Source organism: Pan paniscus, chromosome 2, assembly GCF_029289425.2.
Source record: "Pan paniscus chromosome 2, NHGRI_mPanPan1-v2.0_pri, whole genome shotgun sequence".
NCBI classification, from domain to species: Eukaryota; Metazoa; Chordata; class Mammalia; order Primates; family Hominidae; genus Pan; species Pan paniscus.
In genome coordinates this window covers 38,693,272-38,718,681 of record NC_085926.1, presented here as the reverse complement: position 1 = coordinate 38,718,681, position 25,410 = coordinate 38,693,272, and the positions used below count along the sequence as shown (strand labels likewise).

General features: G+C 42.7%; 1 protein-coding gene across 3 annotated transcripts in view; it reads left to right on the top strand.

Annotated features, from left to right (window-relative positions):
- SCN10A (sodium voltage-gated channel alpha subunit 10) overlaps positions 1 to 25,410 on the top strand; it is a 98,076-nt gene that overhangs the window by 28,813 nt on the left and 43,853 nt on the right. For 2 of the 3 annotated variants that reach the window (XM_008951543.3, XM_008951542.3), the window contains exons 5-13: positions 3,730 to 3,821; positions 5,938 to 6,129; positions 6,574 to 6,640; positions 10,162 to 10,303; positions 10,450 to 10,647; positions 11,361 to 11,531; positions 14,807 to 15,100; positions 17,133 to 17,244; positions 24,800 to 25,038. In XM_008951543.3, the coding sequence (XP_008949791.2) occupies positions 3,730 to 3,821; positions 5,938 to 6,129; positions 6,574 to 6,640; positions 10,162 to 10,303; positions 10,450 to 10,647; positions 11,361 to 11,531; positions 14,807 to 15,100; positions 17,133 to 17,244; positions 24,800 to 25,038 (1,507 nt within the window). The remainder of the gene's footprint in view (positions 1 to 3,729; positions 3,822 to 5,937; positions 6,130 to 6,573; positions 6,641 to 10,161; positions 10,304 to 10,449; positions 10,648 to 11,360; positions 11,532 to 14,806; positions 15,101 to 17,132; positions 17,245 to 24,799; positions 25,039 to 25,410) is intronic. The other variant, XM_008951544.3, reaches the window with a different exon arrangement.

The following is a 25,410-nucleotide window of genomic DNA, read 5'->3' as shown; positions in this document are numbered from 1 at the left end:
ACACCTCAAGGAATTAGAGAAACAAGAACAAAACAGACCCAAACCAAGCAGAAGAAAAGGAATAACAAAGATCAGGGCAGTACTAAATGAAATTCAAATAAAAATAATAATAATACAAAAGATAAGTGAAACAAAAAGTGGATTCTTTAAAAAGATATAGAAAATTGATTGACCATTGGCAAGATTAACCAAGAAAAGAAGAGAGAAGATCCAAATAAGCTCAATTAGAAATAAAATGGGAGATATTACAACTGATACCACAGAAATACAAAAAAAAAATCATTCAAGGCTACTATGAACACCTTTATTTGCACAAACTAGAAAATTTAGAGGAGATGAATAAATTTCTGGAAATATACAACTGTCTTAGATTAAATCAGAAAGTAATAGAAACTCTAAACAGACCAATAACAAGTAGCGAGATTGAAACAGTAATTCAAAAATTGCCAAGGAAAAAAAGTCCAGGAGCAGACTGGATTCGCAGCTGAATTCTATCAGACATTCAAAGAAGAATTGGTACCAATTTTATTGAAACTATTCCAAAAGATGCAGAAAGAGGGAATCCTCCTAAATCATTTTATGAAGCCAGTATCACCCTAATACCAAAACCAGAAAAGGACATTTAAAAAAGAACTACAGACAATATCCCTGATGAACATAGATGCAAAAATCCTCAACAAAATGCTAGCTAATTGAATCCAACACATATCCAAAAGATAACACACCATGATCAAGGGGGTTTCATACCAGGGAGGTAGGGATGATTTAACATGCACAAGTCAATAAATGCTGCACGTCACATAAACAGAATCAAAAACAAAAATCATATGATCATCTCAATAGGTGCAGGAAAAGCATTTGACAAAATCCAGCATCCCATTATGATTAAAACCCTCAACCAAATTGGCATAGAAGGGACATACTCCAAGGTAATAAAAGCCATCTATGACAAATCCACATCCAACATTATACCAAACAGGGAAAAGTTGAAAGCATTCCCCCTGAGAACTGAAACAAGACAAGGATGCCCACTTTCACCATTTCTATCCAACATAGCACTGGAAGTCCTAGCCAGAGCAATCAGACAAGAGAAATAAATAAAGGGAATCCAAATCAGTAAAGGGGAAGTCAAACTGTTGCTGTTCACCAATGATATGATCGTATGCCTAGGAAACCCTAAAGACTCATCCAAAAAGCTCCTAGATCTAATAAATGAATTCAGTAAAGTTTCAGGATACAAAAACAATGTATACAAATCAGCAGCACTACTGTACACCACCAGCAACCAAGCTGAGGAACAAATCAAGAACTCAATCCCTTTTACAACAGCTGCAAAAAAAACCAAAAATAAAAACAAAAAAAAATCTTAGGAATATACCTAACCAAAAAGGTGAAAGATTTCTACAAGGAAAACTACAAAACACTGCTAAAATAAATCACAGATGACACAAACAAATGGGAACACATCCCATGCTCATGGATGGATAAAATCAATATTGTGAAAATGACCTTACTGCCAAAAGCAATATACAGATTCAATACAATTTCCATTGAAGTACCACATCATTCTTCACAGAAATAGAAATAACAACCCTAAAATTCATAGGGAACCAAAAAGGAATCCACATAGCCAAAGCAAGACTAAGCAAGAATAACAAATCTGGAGGCATCACCTTAGCTGATTTCAAACTATACTACAAGGCTATAGTATAGCCTGTACCAAAACAGCATGATACTGGTATAAAAATAAGCACATAGACCAATGGAAAAGAATAGAGAACTCAGAAATAAAGCCAAATACTTACAACCAACTGATCTTTGAAAAAGCAAACAAAAACGTAAGTGGGGAAAGGACACCCTATTCAACAAATGGTGCTGGGATAATTAGCAAGCCACATGTGGAAGAAAGAAACTGAATCTTCATCTCTCACCTTATACAAAAATCAATTCAAGATGGATAAACGGCTTAAATCTAAGACCTGAAATTATAAAAAATTCTAGAAGATAACATTGGAAAAACTCTTCTAGACATTGGCTTAGGCAAAACGTTCCTGACCAAGGACCCAAAGCAAATCCAACAAAAACAAAAATAAATAGATGGGATCTAATTAAACTAAAAAGCTGTTGCACAGCAAGAGAAATAATCATCCAAGTAAACAGACAACCCATAGGATGAGAGAAAAATCTTTGTTATCTATGCATCCAGCAAAAGACTAATATCCAGCATCTATAAGAAACACAAATAAATCAGCAAGAAAACAAACAAATAATCCCATCCAAAAGTGGGCAAAGGACAAGAATACACAATTCTCAAAAGAAGATATATAAATGGCCAACGAACAGGAAAAAAAAAAATGCTCAACATCATTAATTATCAGGGAAATGCAAATTAAAACCACAATGAGATACCACCTTACTCCTGCAAGAATGGCCATAACCAAAAAATAATAGATATTGGCATGGATGTAATGAAAAGGAAATAATTTTACACTGCTGGTGGGAATGTAAACTAGTACAACCACTAACGAAAACGTTATGGAGATTCCTTAAAGAACTAAAAGTAGAATTACCATTTGGTCCAGCAATCCCACTACTGGGTATCTACCCAGAGGAAAATAAGCCATTATTAAAAAGACACTTGCATATGCATGCTTATAGCAGCACAGTTTACAACTGCAAAAATATGGAACCAGCCTAAATGCCCATCAACCAACAAGTGCATAAAGAAAATATGGTGTATGCACACCATGGAATACTACTCAGTTGTAAAAAGGAATGAAATAATGGCATTGGCAGCAAGCTGGATGGAGTTGGAGACTATTATTCTAAATGAAGTAACTCAGGAATAGAAAGTCAAGCATCATGTGTTCTTAATTACAAGCAGGAGCTAAGCTGTGAGGATGCAAAGGCATAACAATGACATAATGGACTTTGGGGACTTGGGAGGAAAGGTGAGACGAAGGTAAGGGATAAGAGACTACACACTGGGTACAGTGTACACTGCTGGGGTGATGGTGCACCAAAATCTCAGAAATCAGCGTTAAAGAATTTTTCTGTGCAACCCAACACCACCTGTTTCCCAAAACTATTGAAATACAAATAAAGAACTTATTCATGTAACCAAAAACCACCTGTTCCCTCAAAACTATTGAAATAAAATAAAATAAAAAGATTTGCATGGGTGTCCATGTGGGGCTTATGGGTGTATCCAGGCTCACACTCTGAAGAAGTTTCTTCATCTCAGTTCAGCATCCTCATTTGGAATTGTATTGCCTGGGGTTCTTGCCACAGAGTACCGCTTTGGGGGTTGCTGTCCAAGATTAGTCCCATGCCCATGAGGAGATGTCAGAGACCTCAAATCTGAGATAACAGTTAGCCTGTCACAGTGGATCAGAAAAGGCCCAGCCTTGTACCCCCCTGACATGGAGGTCTCCTTCTGAGAAATCAGTGTCTGAGGAGACTGGTCGGTCAAACTCCTGTGTTTGAAGATCCATCCACATGCAGTGTTGCCTAGATCACAATGCATCTTCTCAAAGGGTCCACTCTGAAAGATGTTGCAATAATGAAATCAGTGTCAGTGTCAGTCTATAGATGGCAGTGTCACTAGATTCTAAGTGTCCGTTCTGCATCCTTTCTAGGCTAATGATACCCCAGGTTATCCTTATTTATGCTGCATGCATCCCCAGGACCCTTGCTTGCAGAGATGCTGACTAACTTCTGGTCCTACAGATATGTTGGCACAGCAATAGATCTCCGTGGGATCTCAGGCCTGCGGACATTCAGAGTTCTTAGAGCATTAAAAACAGTTTCTGTGATCCCAGGTGAGCATTTATTCACAGAGCATATGTTGGTTTTCACAGCCTAACTCCCTTCTCTAATTTTCACAAGAACCCTGTAAGGTTCCAGGGCAAAGACTATTGTCCCCACTTACAAGACAAAGGAACTGAGGCCTGGAGTATAGGAAACATAAACCCAAGGCCTCTTCACTAGTAAGAGACAGTGTGACCTGGAAGCCTATTGTCCCAACTCCTAGGCCAGTGCTCTTCCCACATACCACATGGCCTCACAATCAATACGTAACAGGAGGGGCATGTCTTCACTTTCTGTTCTGGTTGTGGGATTCAGGCAAGACCCCTCAGTTGAATTTTTATTTATACCTTAAACTAAAGGATTAAACTTGGAAATGGGGAGGAAGGGAGAAAGCAGTCCCAGTATCTTCACTGTTTCCATAGGTCTAAAATCCTGTCTTTAGACACCCAGAGGAAAAAAGAATTAGGCAATTCTTGATTACTGAGAATTCAGAAACAAAAGTAGTCCATCAAAGCTCATTGTGTGGGGCCTCTAAGATCTCCACTGTCACCAGTAGCCCAGCGACTACTCTTCAGCCCCCGTGAGGTTGATGGTGAGGATGGGGAGGCCAGAGACAAGGCAAACTTTCTGAAATGGGACTTGACGCTTCCCCTTTGTGGCCTGATGGGTTCTCTCCTCTCACCCCAAGAATTCGTTCTCTTATCTGTAAACAGAAACACCCATTCTAGGGTGGAAGTCTTTTCTACCATTTCTTGTCTGGCTCTGCAGGGAAAGATAGGAAACTGTCTGCCAATTCCCACTGGACACACTTCTTGAAGAGAGCCCTGGTCCTGCCCCTTCATATCTCTCTCACTTACTCTCAACTGGGAAGACCCTGAGTCTTATTTGCAAGACCTGGTCTGTCCATACTGTCTCTTCTGCCTCATCTCTCACCTCTCCTCACATCTCACCGTGCTCTGGAATCCACCTACGGTTCTGCAAATACTCCACACCATTGCTCACCTCCCAGCCTTCGACTGTGCTGCCCCTTCTTCTGGGATATCCTTCCTCCTCTCTTTACTCAACTCACACTCATTCCTCAGGGCTCTGCCAAGGTTTTACCTCCTCCCTGGTTTTCCCACCTTCCTCACACTCCACCCACCCCATTCCCACCTCTGGAACTTCAGTTAAGGGCTGCTCCCCTGTGTGCCCATCTGCTCAGTAATGCTACGGACTTTCCCCTCAATTGTCAGACAACGGCACTCGACATGCTGCTGCCTTAGCCATCACTCAGCTCCCAGTCCAGGGACTGACACATGTAGTGCTCAGTGGATTATTTGCTGACCAAAATGACTAACCAAAAATAAATCCTAGATTGCTTCCCTGGTTAGAGCTCTTTCTGCTACCTGTGAAGCTGCTCTCCCAAAGAAGTTGATTTTACTTACCAGAGCAACAAATCATCCCTCCTTAAACAAGCAGGTGTATCCTTCTTTGCTGCCAGCTGTGCTTGGCACAAGTTCTATTTATGCCCCAGTGACTGTCTCAGTGTTTCTTATAGTCTCTTTCTATTGCTAAACTCACCTCTCTGTTTCTCTGTGTCTCTTTCTTTTTCTTTCTCTTGGTCTATTTTTGTTTCACTCTATCTCTCTTGCATCTCTCTCTCTCTCTCTCTTTCTCTCTCTCTCTCTCTCACACACACACACACACACACACACTCACACACAGTGAGGTTCATGTGTCCCAAGTCTCAAGCTGCCTCCCAGATGCATGCAGAAAGACAGATGCCAAATTACTGGGGTGAAGTTAGTAGCTTCATGCCTAGCACAGTGCCTGGAAAAAAGTAGGTACTCAGCATAAATTATTTAAATTGAATTGCTAGTGTCAGGAATTTTATTAGCCTCAAGATGATAAAAAATGCATTGCCTGGGTCTCAGTTGCATCGTCTTTATAATGAGAATAGCCCCTGACTCTCTGCCTGCCTCTCAGAGTAAATGCAAGCTTCGGATGAGAAAGGTCTTGGAACTGCCCTGGAGTGTGTATATACTTCACTCCTGTATGTAGAGATGAGGGAGGATGGCTAAGATGAAGAAGTGTGCTCCGTGTGTGCTACCTCATCCATGTGGTCATACCACTGTCATCTTCCCGCAGGCCTGAAGGTCATTGTGGGGGCCCTGATTCACTCAGTGAAGAAACTGGCTGATGTGACCATCCTCACCATCTTCTGCCTAAGTGTTTTTGCCTTGGTGGGGCTGCAACTCTTCAAGGGCAACCTCAAAAATAAATGTGTCAAGAATGACATGGCTGTCAATGAGACAACCAACTACTCATCTCACAGAAAACGTGAGTGGAGTCTCTTCCATAGTGACCAAGGTCTGGTTGGACCCTTGGTATCATATAGGGACAGGGGATATGGAGCCCCTGTGTGTGTGTAGAGACATATATTTTGACTCCCCTTTCCTGCCAAAATGGTTCTCTTGAGTTGTGTTTTACTTTTGGGTATTCTATTTCCTGTTGCTCAGCATCCCTCTTGCAAGGAAATGAGCCATAAATCTAGAGGCAAGTCATTCTACCTCTGCTGGGGGAGATTGATAGCCGAAGTCACTGCTTAGCTCTTCTCTTTTCAGATGTGACTTTACAACTTCCATGTGGCCCAGCATGCCCACTGAGTACATGTAGCCAAAGGAGCTCACTTTGGAAGACTTGGGAATATTGCATTCACCACACAAGGCTTGGGTTGGAGGGTTCAGAACCATCTGTGAGGCTTCCTTTTCTTCCTTTCTTCAGCAGATATCTACATAAATAAGCGAGGCACTTCTGACCCCTTACTGTGTGGCAATGGATCTGACTCAGGGTGAGTTCCCAACTTATGACAAAGCACGAGTGCCCAATAATTCCTTCTCCATCTTGTCCTTGGCATATTATGGGCACAGATGGGGTTGCAGGTCCTGGGAAAGATGTATAAATAAATAAATCATGGCCTTTGCCAACCCAGAGCTCATGGGGAGGGAATGTATGAGTTAGCTTTCGCTGTGTAACAAATGACCCCAAAATTTTGTGAATTAAAACAACAATTTATTTAATTCATGATTCTGTGCATCAGCATTTTGGACTGGGATCAGATGGGCATTGGGTGACATTGACTAGGCTCATTCATGCATATGCAGACAGCATATTAACTTGGAGATGGCTGGTCTAGGACGTCCTGTCTCTGCTCATGTGGCCTCTCACCCCCAAACAGGTTAGCCTGGGCCTGTTCTCATGGCAGGGTTCCCAGAAAAACAGTGAAAGTTTGCAAGGCTTCTTCAGGCCTAGGCTTAGAACCAACACAATGTACCTTTTGTACATTCTGATACATTCTTGACTAAAGCAAGTCGCAGTCCAGTAGAGATCCAAGAGACAGAGAAATAGACTTCATCACTCAATGGAAAGAGCTGAAAAGTCACATTGGAAAGGGTGTGGATACATAGGGACAAGAATTATAGCCATTTTAATAAATAATCTACCCCAGGAAGGAACCAATACTTATTTGTGTCAAATGCTCTACACTTAATCATCACAGCTAACTCCATTCTATAGCCACATTACCCTCACAAGTAGAGGAAAAAACACATGTATCAGACTTTGCAATTTCGAATTCTTACAGAGGCCAGATTCATAACAACAAATGAGTGGAGTGGGCCAGGAGGGAACCTAGGAGCTGAGAGTTCATGCCTCCTCTAAAGGGGACAGCCCCACTGCTCGGTCCAGCTTTTGGTTGCCATGTGGAAATGTGGGTTCACTGTTTCCAGCTCTTCCAACTTTTAAAATAGAGATAGGAAATTTAGATTTTTATATAAAATCTCCCAACTGTAAACATTGGCTACCTATTCCAAAAAATGTCTACATATTGTTGGGCCAAACAAAATATTTCTGTGGGCCAAATCCAGCCTACAAGCTGATAGTTTGCAATTTCTCATTCATAGACATAAAGATGCTACCCTGTGGAAAACAAGTTCTTTACTAGAGGCTTCATAGGCTGGGCAAACACAGTGAGGTGGCGGTGTGAGGCAAGAGAGAAAGTAGGGAAGGCTTCCTGGAGGTGGTGTTTGAGGTGAGCTTTCAAGGGCAGGTAGGATGTCTCCAGGCTGGGTGAATACGAGATAGTTTGAGTGAAGACCATTCCAGGTGGCAGAACAGAATGTGAGGCAAAGCTAAGGGATGAGGACCCCTCAGCTCTGCCTGCTGCTTTGGCCACTGGAGGAAGGCATGAGCAGAAAGACTTTAGGCAAAAGATCAAAAAGGCCCATCTTACCCACCTCCATGGCTGAGAGCTTGGAAAAGCAGAGCTCACAACACCCCCAGTGCCTGAGAGGCTGACGGCTCCATGTTGCCCAGGTCGACCTGGGTGGAGCCTGCATGAGGCTCCACCTTCATCAGCTCACTAGGAAAACTATCTCAGTTGGAGCTGAGGACTGGAAACAAGCAGGAGCATTTGGTCAACATCAGGTTCCTTGGACTCTTCTTTCACAAATGCACTTGGCATTTGGTTCTTTGGCTCATGAGAGGGTTGTTCTGACATCAGTTTTCATTTGCCTTTGACTTAAATGTAAACCAAGAGCCCCTCAGCATCCTTCTGTCTAGATAATGGCATTTCTCAAGGCAATGGCTCCAGAGCAGCTCAAGTCCTTTTTGTGGTAAAGTTGTTGGGTCCATCTACACACCTCTACAGCTCAGCTCCCTGAGAGGCCAGGCCTGCTATTGGGCAGGTGCCAGCCAGGCAGTGGGGGAGTGGACCAGGCTGGGATGGCAGAGAGGCCAGCTCAGGATAACGGACAGAGTGAACCCTGCCGGGGCATGCCGTGAAAGCTAAACCTGGGTCCTCTGTGAGGCTGCAGAGAAGCCAGAGTCCTGAGGAAAGGCCCACATAGGCCAATGGCACTGTGGGAGGAAGGTCAGGGGTCTCAAGGCGGAAAATGGATACCAGAAAATAGTTGATAATTTTCAGTGTTCTTCCACATATAATATTCCAGTTTATCCTTTCAGCAGCTTCCAAGGTTAAAAACAATAGGAATTTTCCTTTGCAGTTTATATACAATATTTACTATGCAGAAGTGCAAGACACTATACAGTGATCTCATTTAATCCTCAGAGCAGTGAACTGTTTATATGCAGTGGCTATGGTGGGTTTCTACAGAAGACATAGAAACAAGGCTGCCCTCAGAGTTAATTAAGAAACCTACAGGAAATGGGTTGCCTAGCCCCTTGGAAGAGCAAACCAAGAGCCTATCTTTAAATGTGGGTCTACAAAGCCAGGGAACTTGCAATCTTCAATCGAAGCGGAGATAGACTTGGAACTGATTAGAATTCAGTTGTCAGAGCTCTAATCCATGGTATGGGGGTTGTTCACATGGATGTCTGGGATAAGGAGAGCCCCAGAGGTTGGAGTTCATGGAGAAATCCTGGGAGTAAAAGAATTCCATGTATTCACAAGGAGTGCAGGTAAATAAAACAGGAGAAAAAGAAAAAAATTTAAAAAAATAATTCTGGACTTCAAACGAGGCATTGCTGTTTCATTGATCAGGCCATCTCTGCTAGGGTGGATGAGAGCACTTTACGCTCCCTGAGCTGACAGATGCTTCTTGACATCAACTCATCCTCCTATTATGAGAGAGAGGAAGGAGTTCAGCATTCCCACCTCAATACTCCCCAGGCAGTCATTTTTAATCTGGCCTTCCTTCGTAGGCCATCTTCAGGAGGAGGCTAGGCTGACTCAAGTATTGGGCTACTTGACAGTTATATTTCTCCTTTTAATAAATATATTGACACCTGCATAGTTTTAGGCAACTGACTTCTTTCTGACCCCCAGATTCCTTATCTGTAAAGAAAGAACATTGAGTGATTAAATTATAGTGTTTGTAAAGCACTTAAAGGGAGAGAGAAGAACACAGAAAGTGCTCAGTAAGTGGAAAGTGTTATTTCCACTGTTATATATAATTAATCAGTGAACTTGGCTAATGTGAGACCTCCCTTGATAGACAACTCTGCAGATGATGCCAACAGGCTCAGGTTTTAAGTCTGCATTATTGCTACTGACTCTCCTTTCCCTGGTATGAACTGGCAAAGAGCTTATAGTATCGTGTCTGGGCAGTCAGCTGCCTTCCCCAGGCCACTCCCCTGTGTATGAAATTCTGACGTGAAAGTATTAGCATCCCCGTTTTATGGATAACAGAAACCAAGACCTAAACAGACCAAGTGTCCAAGATCATCCTGCTAATAAGAGGAAGACTAGGTCTTGAACTCTGATCTCTGACATAAAACTCTGTGGTTGTCTCGCAGCCCTGGGCTACCTTGTCTGCAATAAGCAGGGGATGACCTTCTCTGTTCTTGCTGCAGCCACTGCCCTGATGGTTATATCTGCCTTAAAACTTCGGACAACCCGGATTTTAACTACACCAGCTTTGATTCCTTTGCTTGGGCTTTCCTCTCACTGTTCCGCCTCATGACACAGGATTCCTGGGAACGCCTCTACCAGCAGGTACTGAGCTGCATTCCCCCACGCAGACTTGGTTGGAGGCTGGTGGGTCAGCTGCATGGCTGTGCTTTTCCTGGAGGAGGCTGACTTAAATTCAGGGGTCCATGTGCTATGGGTACAGGTTTCTCTTCTTTCCCTTGAACCTGCAGACCCTGAGGGCTTCTGGGAAAATCTATATGATCTTTTTTGTGCTCGTAATCTTCCTGGGATCTTTCTACCTGGTCAACTTGATCTTGGCTGTAGTCACCATGGCATATGAGGAGCAGAACCAGGCAACCACTGATGAAATTGAAGCAAAGGAGAAGAAGTTCCAGGAGGCCCTCGAGATGCTCCGGAAGGAGCAGGAGGTTTGTGAGGAGTGGAAGCTTTGTGAAGAAGGTTGCAGACTGTCCATTCTTGGATACTGTTCTGGACTAGCCACTTCAATTAGGGCACCATTTAGGGAGCTATAGGAGGAATCATCTTGCCTCAGGGACCATATTAGATCAGGTTTTCTCAAAGAAGAGGCTAGGTGAGGATTCTTGTGCAAGTGACCTATTGAGGGAGTGCTCTCAGGAGAAAGCGAATGAAGCAAAACAGAATGGGGCAGAGGGTGGAACTAAACAAGGAGTGTTCTCAGCTAGAGACCAGCTTCAGCTTGATCCCATGGGGAACTCTGGGGCATGACCTGTACCACAGTTAGTCCTACCTTGAGGCAAGGGGGCCAGCTTTTTTTTTTACCCTCCCCATACCTATCCCAGAAGCAGGCAGCCAAAAGAGACTTTTTTGCAGAATGCTGCAAGTATGAGCCATCAGCTGCTGCCACGCAAGCAGCTCGGGATTGCTGTGCTGACCTGGTGAAAGGGATCTGGGTGGGGCACCAACAGAGTACCCCATGAATGACTGGGGGTGACCAGAGGTGTCTGTTCCTGCCATGGCCTAATCCCACCACCACCCTGGTCCTAACCCTTCAGTTTCTCTGTTTCAGATCTCTCACCCCTGGCACCCCATGTCTGGGGGACACATTCATGCTAAGTCCAAGCAAATACTATTGGCTACACCTGCTGTTCTCTCTTCGCAGGTGCTAGCAGCACTAGGGATTGACACAACCTCTCTCCACTCCCACAATGGATCACCTTTAACCTCCAAAAATGCCAGTGAGAGAAGGCATAGAATAAAGCCAAGAGTGTCAGAGGGCTCCACAGAAGACAACAAATCACCCCGCTCTGATCCTTACAACCAGCGCAGGATGGTAAGAGGCTCAGGTTTGTGCTCTAAAGATTACCCACCATTGCAGCTGCCGTAGACAATGGGTTGGAGTGGGAAGAGGTGTGTGGCAGAGAAAGAGCTGGAGGCATAGAGCCTAAAAGGATCCAGACACCCCTCCAAAATGGTGTCTTAAACTAGGAAAGTGTAATTATAGATGGGGAAAAGGGGTGAATTATAAGGACACTTTAGGGAAGTGGATCAACAAGATTGGGATTGTGGACTGTGGAAAAAGCAAAGGGGAGTCCAATTTGACTCCCAGGTTTCAGGATTGGGCAATCAAATGGGTGGTGATTCCAAGATGAGGACACTGGAGGAAGAACCCCGGTTTGTAGGAAAGGTGGGAAGCCCATACTGAACATGCCAATCTTAAGGTGTCTGCGGACATCAAAGGTCAGCTTCCTTCTGAGGCTCTGGTCTGCAGTTCTAGAGTGCAAGGTTCCCTGTCCGTGGTGCTGAGATCCTTCATGCACCTTTTTTTTTCTGATGCGTCGAGGTGGTTTTTATTTTTTTACTTAGTTTTTTTTTAATTGACACGTCACAATTTTATATAATTATTGGGTATAATTTCTGACCTCCTTCCTAAGGTCCTGCAATTCAAGCTGTCACCTGTTGTTATCAGAAAATTTTCCAGCACCCATCTCTGTGACACAATCCAGCCTGGGAATGGCTTCAGCACCTCACCTCAGACCCTGTAGCAATTCTCTTCCCCCCATAATAACTTTCTGCCCCCCACTCTAAAATTTGCACTGCAACTTTCCTCGCCACACTTCCTCCCACCACCTTCCTGCCCCTTGAAAGTCCTTTTACCCCAAATATGCCCTTTCTATAGGTCTGACAGATAATATTGGCTGTGTGGGAGGGTGGCTCCACACTAACAGTGTGGAAAAGGGGATCAACATGGCTATTTTTTATGCTTTATACCTCTCACTTCCCTCTCAATCTCTTTTCCTGTGCTAAGCCGAAGGATGTTTTACTTTTTTGCAATACCATCTCTCCAACCCTCAGATTTATGTGTGCATATACAAACACAGACACACTTGCATGCACACCGACCTCATGACACATCCACACTTCAGCATTTATCTGCATCTGTGCCCTCCTCTTTCTTGCTTTGCCCCTTTTGAGCAGCACCTGGCATACATGGGGCACAGTTCAGACAATCACAGAACAGGATGAATCACAGCTTCCATGGAAATGTCAATGACACTGAATTGGGCTTTAATTTCCCCCATTCTGTCAGCCCCACACAGATTAGCACTTGGATGTCCAATAATTGGTATGTGTGCTTGTCTCTCCAGTGATGCTTACTTTCAAAGGGAAAAAAGAGGAACTGTAACTTGTTCATTCAACAATACTAGGTGCTTGGTATAAAGAGATGACTAGAACATGTTCTTTTCCCTAAGGATTTCCATTTGGGTGGAGGAGGCAGATATAAACACAGCTATGTGTTAAATAGTGTATTAGAGACACATACATGGTGTTTTGAGAATCAGGGAAGAAACATCCACTGTTATGGGGCTGGATAGGTATCAGAAAAGGCTTCCTGGAGGAAGGCATAATTGGGATCAACAATAAATAGCATGTAGGGATTCTTCTAGTAATTGAAGACTTGAGAGAGTTTGGGGAGGAGTATTTTCCTGGCAGAAAGAACAACATGTATGTGCAAAGACAGGGAGGCACCATTTGAGTACTTCTTTAATGCTAACTGATTGATTGGAGCCCACTCAGGAAGGCATCCTCTCCCTCTTTTCCCAGGTACATTCATCTGGTAAATAGACCTAATGCAGTTTTTATCTAAAGCCATTTTATAACCAATAGAAATTAAATAGAGGAATATATAGAAGAGACCCAGGAGGGTTTTTGTGGAAAATCACAGACCAGTTGGTCTTGTTAGAGGATGAATTTTAAAGCAATTCTAATGCTTATACTCAGAAGACATTGCCCACCATTTGTCAAAAAGCTTAATTCTAAAATAACTCGTGGCCAAGGAGACACTGCTGTCAAATATGCAACCAAAATTTTCTTCTCAGTTTCTTCATTGGTTTGCTTGGTGCTCAAGTGCAAATAATGTAGTATTCCCTTCCTTAATATGGATGTGTCAATTTTTCTCATTTGCTTCAAAAATTGGAAGGATTTTTGCATTTTATGAGTTCTATAGTCCTTGGGCATGTATTACAGGCAGAGAGTACTCTATTTATAATACTGAGCTTTTAATAATGGTTGCTAAACAGGATCAGGCTTCAAATTATCAAGAGAGGAAACTTCAGTTCTGTGAGATAAGGGGATTAGTAAGGAGAACCCCAATTGGCAAGATTCTCCACTTTAGTAGCTTAGTAATAAAAAGGAATTAAGGAAGGTGAGTGGAATAAATCGGTATGATCAGAGTTCGGTATGAAGTCAATGTTTAGATTTTGTACATACTATAGACCACCTGAGGACAGAAATGATGGTTTATTATGGTCAAGTTTCACTATGGTCATGGGAACTACCTAACCCAGCACACTAATTCTCTGAGGGCTCTGGGTTTATGAATTAGCTCTTTTCTCTGGCAACTTTAAGCCACACAGTTCCCTCAATGGAAGATTTTGATGGGAAATGTTTATTGATTTGGAGGAATGACATTATTCTTCCAGGAAATTAGGCTGCAACCCTTCCTTCAGTCTCTCCATTGTTGACTGTTCAAGCCTCGAGGGATCCTAGAAACTCATTGCACTGTACAGCTCTTGTCTCCTCCTTTGCAACACAAACTCTCACATTCATACAGATGGGATCTAATGAATTGTACAACCTAATTTTCAGACAATGAAGTGCACTTATTCATTCAACAACCACTTACCAAGTATGTTCCAGTACTGGTGTGCATAGTAGCCTCCTTAGGTCACAACTTTGCATGTGGAAAAGGGAACTTAGGACAGCTTTGTCTAGCCCTGTGGCCAAAGGTTGGCAATCAACTGAACTATCCAGGTGGCAAGGTTTCCTCTGACATGTTCCTGGCCATGATAACCTATTTGCTGAGCATCGGCACGCTGTAATCTCTCCTCTCTCCTGGTCTTTCCCGGAGTCTGTCTAGAGTCTCCTTTTTTCTTTTTGCCCACCATGCATACCTAGAATACCCCTTAGATTTGTGCCTTTACTTAGTGACTGAAAGGTCATAAAGACAGGGGCAGGGAAATGGGAGTAGGTAGAGGGAAGTGTTGGGCTCTAGATTTCCCAGAGGACCAGTTTCCAGCCTTCTTGCTCCTTTGGGGCAATGCCCAGTCTTTTCTAGGCCTCGCCTCTGGAAAACGCCGGGCTAGTCATGGCAGTGTATTCCATTTCCGGTCCCCTGGCCGAGATATCTCACTCCCTGAGGGAGTCACAGATGATGGAGTCTTTCCTGGAGACCACGAAAGCCATCGGGGCTCTCTGCTGCTGGGTGGGGGTGCTGGCCAGCAAGGCCCCCTCCCTAGAAGCCCTCTTCCTCAACCCAGCAACCCTGACTCCAGGCATGGAGAAGATGAACACCAACTGCCACCCACTAGTGAGCTTGCCCCTGGAGCTGTCGATGTCTCGGTGAGTTTGTGAATGCTTCAGACTCCCTCAGGCTGTCTTCCACCTAGAAGCCTTGAGTCAAGAAGCCTGAGTATCACCAATGGAAGGGATCTTTAGCCATCATCCTGTCCAATGCCTCCCCATTGTACTCCTTTTTTACAGACATAGAAGATGAGACCCAGAGAGAGAGAGATTGAGTTGGCCTGAGGTCAAACAGGTTTCCTGGTTTATTCTGCAGTAGTGATGCAAATTATATTCCATTTGACCCCGTATTTCTTATCAGTGCTTCTCTGTCCCCACTCAACATCACTGCCTCAGTGATAGGCCTGCTTTCTTGTTGGACAGGTATGAGAAAAACTGAAGGACCCTTCTCTTCCTGCTTATGGCTCTATGCAAACTCTTCTAGGCTGGGCAAATGGAACCCAGAGAAATTCAGGAAGTTTCTTAGGACAGATCTGAATAGAAGCACAGTATTCCTTGCTTTACTCACAGAAGAAATAATTTGCCAAAATGAACAAATTAGGCAACAGTGACTAACTGGCCAGCACTCTTTAATAGAATAATCGCAGAGTGTAATGGCAAGTCAGGGATCCCTCATTGGATTGGGAGCTGTGAGTTAATGTGAGCTCTCCCCTCCAGTTTCAGCAATGATGTTTCTAGTGTTTTTCATTTGCCCTCTCTGGCTAGCCAGGGATACAGAGCAATTGCAGACAGAATTGTAAAGAGACCAATAAATGGTTCCACTGATACAGATAAGTCTTAGAGTTGCCTTAGCTCAGTCTCTGACTCAATGTCATGTGATTCAGGGTCCCAGCAAGAAACAGATGGACCACTCCGATGGGCTAATAGAGAGAGTTTAGTAAAGTATTTACAGAGGTGTGGGCTGGGCTTAGAGAATGAATAAGGGACAGTGAGGCACCTAGAAACTAGTAACAGGGGGAAGCTGTTACATGCCTAGGCTGAAGGGATGAAGGAAAGGACCAGAATTAGACTACAGCAGCAGCTGCCCTCATGTGTCAGAGAGGCTGCCTGGCAGAACTTGTGATCTTAGTAGAGGATCACAGCTCTGCTACTCAGCCATAGCACAGGAGAGAAGAAGCCAGGGGAAAATACCTGACTTGTCTCTCCTTCTATCCTTGAATGTCCTGCCTATGTCTCCCATTAACCAAACCTGGCCAGAACCAGAGGGTAAGGATAACACATTTTGTACAGGTCTCCCTCCCCAGGAACAGAGACAGCGGAGAAGGTAGAGAGTAGGTCTCCAGGGCAAACGGAATCACCAAAACAGAGTCTTAAAGTCAAAGGCATCCTGCAGGGCTCGCTGGGAGTGCATTAGCACTCTAGAAAATGCCTCACTGAAGGCATTTATGCCTCTCTTGTGATGGGCCCCCACCCTCCTTTCTCTGTTCCTGAGATTATCATGTGTCTAGATATTCTGACCTTGATTCATTCTAGTTAAATTACCAGGCTAGTGAAAGATTGACTCTTTAGGCCCTTCTGTTTAGTATGGACCTATATTTTAGTCCCAACTGTGCCAGTTACCACCTGAGTCACATTTAGCAAGTCCTTTAAATTATCCAAGCCTCCTTGTCTCCCCTTGTAAAAAGGTTTCTAAATAGCTGGAGGGTTAAATGAAATAATAAAGTGCCTACATTTTTATACATGTCTGACAGATAACAATAAATAGTGACTACTATTATCATTTGCTTAGTCCTCATGGTTGGAAGCTTTATAAACTTTCTTTATGTTTATTAACTGTTTATACTTACGGTATTCAGTAATAACATGCTGTACAGATTTGTAGCCTAGGAGCAATAGGCCACACTATTTAGCCTAGATGTATAGAAGGCTATAGCATTTGTTTGTGTAAATACAATGTAGGATATTCACAGAATGATGAAATCACCTAATGATGTATTTGTCAGAACATATCGCTATCGGTAAGTGACATATGACTATATATGAGATTGGCCAATAAGAGGCTGAATGATCCAACTTTGCCATGAAGATGTCAGGTTAAAGGAGCGTCCTGACTCTGTTTGTGTCTCAACAGGCATTCGATGCAGGACAAAAGAAGACTTTCTTGTCAGCAGAATACTTAGATGAACCTTTCCGGGCCCAAAGGGCAATGAGTGTTGTCAGTATCATAACCTCCGTCCTTGAGGGTAAGTGCTGCTCACTGCATTGTTCATCCACTGTGTCATGATGAATTCCCATGTGAGCAGCAGAAGCAATGTCTCTAACTCGTGTCAAAGCGTCCATCTCTGTGTACTGGAATTCCTAATACTCCTCATTCTTATGTCTTAGGCCCCACCATCTTTTATCAATGTGGTTTTTTATATGCATAATTTTTCAAAAACAAAATAATTTGATGAATAAAATATCCTAGCTCATCTCTTGTTCAAATTAGTATCTGCTTTGCATGCATCACAAAACTAGATTTTTAAAAGTGATCTGGCAGGCATCAGAGAATTTCAGGCCAGCTCTCCGGTATACAAGAAATTTAACCATCTTTAATTTTCCCACATGGCAAAATTATCCTTTTCATGGTTTCATAATTATATTTTTCATGGTTGTAACTTACACAGTTGTAATTTAATTTCTTGTTCAAGCCCACATTATGCTGAATATTGGTAGACAATTTAAGTCCATTAATAAGTCAATTTAACTAAGTCCTTGTTAATTTAGAATTCTACCAATCAAGTGGGAATCCACTCAGTCTCCCCAGCAATGTATCTAAGTTCCAAGCCAACGGGTAGAGGAAGAGAGTGGCAATGGTCATGGCCACCTATCCACACACTTTGCCATAGAGCGTGATTGCATCTCTCTAACCTTGAGCAGGAGGTCTGTTCTAATCCAGCCTTTTTTTGCCTTAGGGTATGGAGAATGCAACCTTCGTCATTTCCAGTTATCTTACTCCCCTAGACAAATTAAAACTGACCTAGGCTGGAGGAGTTGTAAGGGAGCTTGAGTGCTGGTGTGCTCCTGAGAAGGAGTCCTGTGTGTTTTCCTCCCAGCCCTAGGCTGAATCCTAATTTGAGGGGAAGAAGTGGTGAGCAATAGAAACCAAAAAAATGTTTGAGGGATTTCAAAACAGAGCCAATGTGTGCCCTACTTTCTAGGTAAAGCCAGAGGTGGCAAGCCTTAGACAGAGAGATTCACATGCACAGAAACTGTAGAGTAGAACTAGCCAGTAATTTACCAGATATGCAGAGATGTATCTGTTTTGCTCACAGCTGGATCTCCATTACCTAGAAGAGCAGTGCATTAACAAAGGTGATATCTGGGGGGTGATGCTACTTTATAGTGGTGTAAACTGATAAAAAGGAAGAAAATAAGGAATAGTCAGGTATCTTGGGGTAGGATAGACTTCCGCTCAAGGAAGATACTGTGAGAGTAGAGTAAGAAAGGCAGGAGAAACAAAGACGTTTTTAAGAAAATCTGGGGAAAGGCAACCTTAGCTTAGGTCAACCTTAGGTTAGAGAAGGCCTGAAGCAGCCTCAGAGAGAGCCCTGTGGCTCCAGAATGGCAGAGAGGAGCTGGGTGATGACTTAGCCCCCAGTGAAGGCTATGGAAAAAGATGAGTGAGACCCATAGAGGGAAACTAGAGAGAGAAGAGCCATCTTCATGGACTCTCCCACCAGGGACCAGACGGGAGCTACAACTCAGGCAAAATACGCTTAGCAATGACAAAGGACCAGCTCAACTCTCCACCAGGTTTGAGCCCTACAAAACTCAGACACAGACTCAGATATTGAAATAGTATCCAACATTGACTTAACAAGAGACAGTTCCCATGGTGAGGACTTGAAGCATAAATTGAATTCAACTAAGTTACATTTCTTGCATACCTGAGTTTGTGCTTTGAGAAATGTGTACTCATTTCTCAACAACAACGTGTACAGACTCTCTTCTATTATTTTTTCTCATTGATAATTATTTAATATCACTGTTCATTGTAATAGAGTCTGTACTTCTAACATTTTTCATGGCATAGAATTTGACCAAGCTGCTATTCCCACAATTTCTTTCTTGGCCAGATAGGTTTCTTGGTTTTTGTTCGTTTGTTTTGGTTTTTGTTTTGCTATTAGTCATCAAACAGCAAACATTGAATACAAACAGTTTGTTTTTTCATTTATTCTCGAAAACTGTTAAGCTTCCTCCTTCTCTCTTCTTTCATTTATTCTCTTATCAACAAGCATTTGTTGAGCCCCTGTTGTGTGTGTGGCATTGCTTCAGGTGCTGGGATTCAGTGGTGAACTGATATAAGCTTGCGCTCATGGAATCTACATCCTAGCAGGGAAGGGGACATGAAAGATGAATAGATATTCAGATATAAGAAGTAGGAGAAAAAATAAAGTAGGAAAGGAGATGGAAAATTCTCTCCAAGAAGAACAGAAATTTGAATTAAATAAAGGAATCAGCTATGTAAGAAGCTGAGGAGAAAGTTCGCAGACACAAATAGCAAGTACAATGCATTCTGCAAGAATGAGATAGCAATAAGCAAAATGCGTGTCCCAAACACATCCCAGAGTAGGTAAGACAAAAGAAGGTCATGGGATGAATGAGAGGCAACAGAGGGTAGTAGTTAGAACACTGCTCTGGAACCCGGCTGCCTGGGTGTGCATCCTAGCTCTTCCACTTATGGTACACAGTGACCTTGGAGCTTCAGTAACTTTTCTGTGCCTCAGATTTTTAGCCTGTAAAGTAGTGAGAATATACTTATCTTGTAGAGTTTTGTGAGGATTAAATGAGTCAGGTCAAGCAAAATGCTTAGAACCACGACTGGCATGTAGTAAATACTCATCACATTTGGCTATTATGATTCACTAGGTTGTAAAATCTATGAGGGCGGAGATGTGTCTGTTTTGCTCACAGCCTGACCTCCATTACCCAGAAGACAAGTGCATGCACAAAGGTGATATTTGGGTGGTTGGCGGGGGGAGTGATGCTAATTTATAACAGTGTGAACTGATAAAAAGGAAGAAAATAAGTAATAGTCAAATATGTTGGGGTAGGGTAGACTTCCCCTCAAGGAAGATGCTGTGACAGTAGAGTAAGAAAGGCCAGAGAAACAATGATGTTTTAAAGAAAATCTGAGGAGAGGAAACCTTAGGTTAAATAAAAGAGGCCAAAGTTTTCTGAGCATAGGGCACATCGTCTTCTCTGGTTGGATGTTATATTCATTACACACATGAGACACCTGAAGGATGCTTCATGCTGCCAGAGTCGTAATAGGATTTACAAAGGCTACACCTCTTTAAGAGGGATTATGCTTAAGAAAGTTTGGCCCAAACCAACAGGAGTTTGACAATTCACTGAACTCAAAGCATGTGAACCATCTATGCTTGGCATGCAAGCTGAGATTTCACTGTTGTCCAAGCCAGAATTCCAGAAGCTGGGTCACAGCAGTGAGCTTACTGGAGTGGTGAGTGCCTTAAAGAGGAAGTGCAGGATACTAAGTGAAATATGGTAAGATTTTCCTGGAGCCAGGGAATTATCCCAGGCTGAAAGGACTGCAAAGCAGAAGAGAAAATAACATTTGAAGGAATGAAAAAGCCTAATGTAGCTGTAACCTAGAGAACCAGGAGAACTGAAAATAAGGCTAGAGGGATGAGTTGGGGCCAGATCCCAAGAAACTCCTAGACTGCATTAAGGATATGGGAATTCATGCTAAGAGGAGTGAGGTGCCATTAAAGGATTGGAGGCAGGGAAGTTACATTTGCATTTTATAAAAGTTACTCTGGATACTTGTAGATATAAGAGGGGAAGTATGTTGTCAGGGAAACCAGTTAGGAGGAAACCAAGTACAAGATGGCAGTGCTTGAACTCTGGGGTAGTGACAGTGGGGCTGATGGGAAATGGAAGGATATGAGAGCTATCTAAGGGGCATAAGATTCAGGACTTGATGATGCATATGGTTCTGGTATAAGCGCCTTAAGATATGCTGATACAATAACTCATAAAGGGAGCATTTTAGGGGAAGAAGGGGGCTTTACTGGGGAAAGATGAAAGAAGATTATGAGTTGAGTCTGGGATATATTGGGTTTCAGGTGCCCTTGGAGCATCTAGGTAGGGGTGTCCAGTAGGAAGTTGACTTTAGGATATAGGGGTCTAGAACTTAGATGACAAAGATGGCATATATATATATATATACATGTTATATATATATATATACACACATACACACACATATATATGTGTATATATATATATATACATATATATATTTGAAAGCAGTTTGAATGTAAGTGGTAATTTTGAAAAGATGCAAGTGGATGAGTTAACACAGAAGGGTTGAAGTAAGAAGAGAAGAAGGCCTCAGACACAGTTCTAACAAACTAAATGTTTAATAGTTAAGCAGAAGAGATGGACCCAGCAGAGGAGACTGAAAAGGAAGGTACAGAAATAGGAAAAGATCTAGAAGAATGCAATGCAGAGCCAAGAGTAAAAATTTCTTCAGAAAGAATAGAAAGGCCAACAGAGGCAATGCTGTGGAAAGGTCAGGTAAAATGAAACATGAAAAGGTCCAGGGGCTTTAGTCACATGGATGTCTTTGGTGATCTAAGCAAAAGAGGATTAATGGAGTAAAAGGGTAGGCAGAGGTCATATTGAAGGGGCTTAAAGAGCGGGTGAGAGGTGAAGAAATGGAGATATGGTGTACAATTTTTTCAAGAAGTTTGCCTGTGAGGGAAAGGAGACAGTAAGATGGCACTAGGGAGTAGGGAGAATTGAAAGAAGACTTTTTGGTTTTTGTGTTTGGGGGAGTTTTTGTTTGTTTGTTTGTTTTGAGCATATTTGCATGCTAATGGGAAGGATCTGGGAGAATAAGAGAGACTGAAGATTAAGGGAAGAAAGGGTATATTCAACAGACTCCTGCAGTGGCAGGAGAGAACGCACAGTGGAGACACTGGTGTTAACAGGAGCAGGGGGACCTCTTTAAGCGTAACAGGATGAAGGGAGGAAAGTTCTCTCTGTTATCAATTTTATATAGGAGATCCTTTTGAGGTGGGGCCATGGTCATGTTTTCAGCTGGCAAGTAGATACTTTTAGTCTCTGTGTCTCTGCAATCAATCAAGTTCAGCAACGTCAAGGCTGTTTACAAAGATGCCTCCCTTTTCCCATCATGCCTCACAGGTGGCTGCTTCCTGCCAAAATGGCACATCTAAAGTGTCCTCATTCATGACTACTTCCTGTGCTTCTTTTTAGTGCCAAAATAGGTCCAAGGAAGTTCTTGCTTTTGTTCCAAACAGGGATTGTTGATTTTGGTCCCAGGATGTGCCTACTTCTTTAGAGAATTATGCTTTGCCAGTTTTGACATCTGTAGTTTCTAAAATCCACAGTCAGTGATTAAAACAGCATGACAGTGAAAATAAATAGTCTGATCTGTGGAAGTGAAATGGACATGTGTATATGAAAACACATGAACATAAATGGTAATAACATGACAAAAATGATGTTTCAAATCTTGGGAAAATGAAAAATTATTCAATAAGTAATGTTGATATAAATAATCAGAGACAGGAAAAAATAAACCACATCAATATCTTACTCTTTACCCAAAATAAATTTCTAATGCACCAAAGTTTTAAGTGAAAAAAGTGAAACTACAAAAGAAAGAAAAAAACATGGAGAAGGTATTTTCCAAGCCTTGCAGTGAGAAAAGCTTCATATGTAAGGCATGTATGCATATGTGGCTAACCTGCACAATGTGCACATTTACCCTAAAACTTAAAGTGTAATTTAAAAAAAGAAAAAAAATTTAAAATAAAAAAATGAAGAAAATTGAAAAAAAAGAAAACAAATAAAAATACTACTGATAAATCTTGACTACATACACATTTTTAAATCAGGAAAAAACACTGTTAGCAAAATTTGGGGGCACACAGTTATTTCTCTAAACTCATTTTTCAAGTGCATATAGTAAAAAAAACCTAAACACTGCAAATGTGTATGCAATGACAACTATGTCTCCTTCCCACTATAGACCCTTTCTGCTCCCCAGACTCCTGGTGCACCCCCCTCCCACTCCAGCTTATCTTATATTCTTCAAGCAATGTTCTATGCATATATAAGCACATGCATGCACATACATACATTACACATACATATTTTTCTACATCACCACAAATAAATCTGCCTCATTCTTTTTCACAATGTATTATGCTTTATCAGTTGTTGTTTTCCATTATTATTACAAACAATGGACATCATCTTTCTTTGCCCACATAGGCTGATATCTGTTCAAGATGCATGTCTTGCCGAGGAATTTATAGATAAACCTAAAGCTAAGAAATTGCCCTCCATCGAGGTGAACACAGTTACACATCCACATGGAGATTTAATGGAGGCAGGTAGAGAGATAAGCCTAGTGTTCAGGAAGGGATCAGAAATTGGACACATAATTTGGTGGGAATTGGCATAGAGATGGTTTTTTAGGGCTATGAGATTCAAAAACACAGAGAAGCTAAGGTGAGAATGCTTGAGTTATTCAACATTTACAAGCAGGAAAGGAAAAGGGAGACAAAAACAGAAAGTGAAAAGAAGTGGAGAAATATGGGAGAAAAAGCAAGAGATGATGCAGTCCCCAGAGCCAAATGAACACTGATTTCAAAGAGAACAATATAAATTCTGTCAAATGTTATAAGGGTAAGATGAGAACTGGAAATCAATTATTTGAATTTGGAAGCAGTTAAAGTCAGATTCCAGGGGCTGCAGAGAAAAAAAGAGGTAAGGAGCTGCAGAAGGTTAAGTGTAAAAAACTCTTGCAAGGAATTTTACTGTTAAAGAAGCAGTAATGAAAGAGAGCATGGGGTCCAGAGAGACTTTTTCAAAGCTGCGAGATAATTAAAGCATGTTTACCTGCTCATGGCAATGGTCTGGAAGGGAGACAGGTCTGGATGATGCAGGCCTTGAATAGGTGGGAAAGGAAAGAGCCCGGCACAAGTGGGAGGGGTAGAGCCACCCACGCACTGTGTGGGGCAGGAAGACAGAATACCAGGTGGACTTGCAGATATGCCAGAGATTTAGTGGTAGGAAGAAGGGGAAGTTCTTTTGTGAACTAGTCTATATTCTGAGTGAAATAAAAGGGAGCTCATCAACAGAGTGTAAGTAGAAAGAAGAGCCGGAGGTTAGAGGGGGGAAGAGGAAGTGAGAAACAGTCATCTGGAAGACTGAAGGAGTGGAATATAATATAGAAACACAGCCAGATTTCTGGGCAGGGCAAGGCTGGGGCTCACAGATCTCTAGGAGGGTCGGTAAGCATAGTTGTGTATTTTTTCCAGCCAGGTCCAGCTGGTTGGGTGCAAGTACAGAGTAGTCTACAAATTGGGTCTATTCACAGTTCAGGTTTTGCCAGGCAAGTACAATGAAGGAGGAGAGGGGCAAAGGAAGTGAGGGTGCCTACAAGGGAGTAGTTAGAGAGATGGATGTGAAATCTAAGCTGGGTAAATTGAGAAGTAAGGACACGATATAGGTGATGGGCAGTAAAAATATGTAATGTCAGCAGTTTAAAGGACTGGATGGGGCAGACATTAATTGGAGTTGCAGGACTAAAGGAGTTCAAAATATAGGAAATGAACACCAGAGACAGAGAGAGGGCTGAGTCAAAATGTTGGAGGTGGTACTTATTATTAACAACAAGGTCTAGAGGATGACCGCAGAATTGGGGTCCAAGGTGACACATGGCTGACAGCTGTCATTGACCACACTGTAATGCAGAACTCGAGGAGTCTGAACAGAAGTGCCCACCCTGCTTGACCAGCTTGGCTCAGAAGTATCTGATCTGGGATTGCTGCCCCATGTGGGTGAAGCTCAAGACAATTCTCTTTGGGCTTGTGACGGATCCCTTTGCAGAGCTCACCATCACCTTGTGCATCGTGGTGAACACCATCTTCATGGCCATGGAGCACCATGGCATGAGCCCTACCTTCGAAGCCATGCTCCAGATAGGCAACATTGTGAGTGCTCTGGCTGGTACTGCCCTCACTGGCTTGGTCGGGGCGGGGTGGGGATGATGGCAGGGTGCGGTTCGGGTGGGGTGGGGCATGCCCTTATTGGTTAGTGTGTTGAGCCAGTTAGCTGAGAGCAGAGCAGCAGTGCGGGAGACATGTGGACACTGGGTTCAGGAGGTCAAGTGTGGGAGGACCCAGGCTGAGCTGGTGGGAATGGCTTTGGGATGAACAAGCACAGGAAAGTGAACCAAGAGAGCCTGGAGCCAGAGGCAGCTAGTTGCCCTTTACAAAACATAGGACAACCACTTGAATTTTCTGGATCTCAGTTGCCTCTACCTTGAAATGAGGATAAATGTCACTTTTTTATCTAAAGACAAT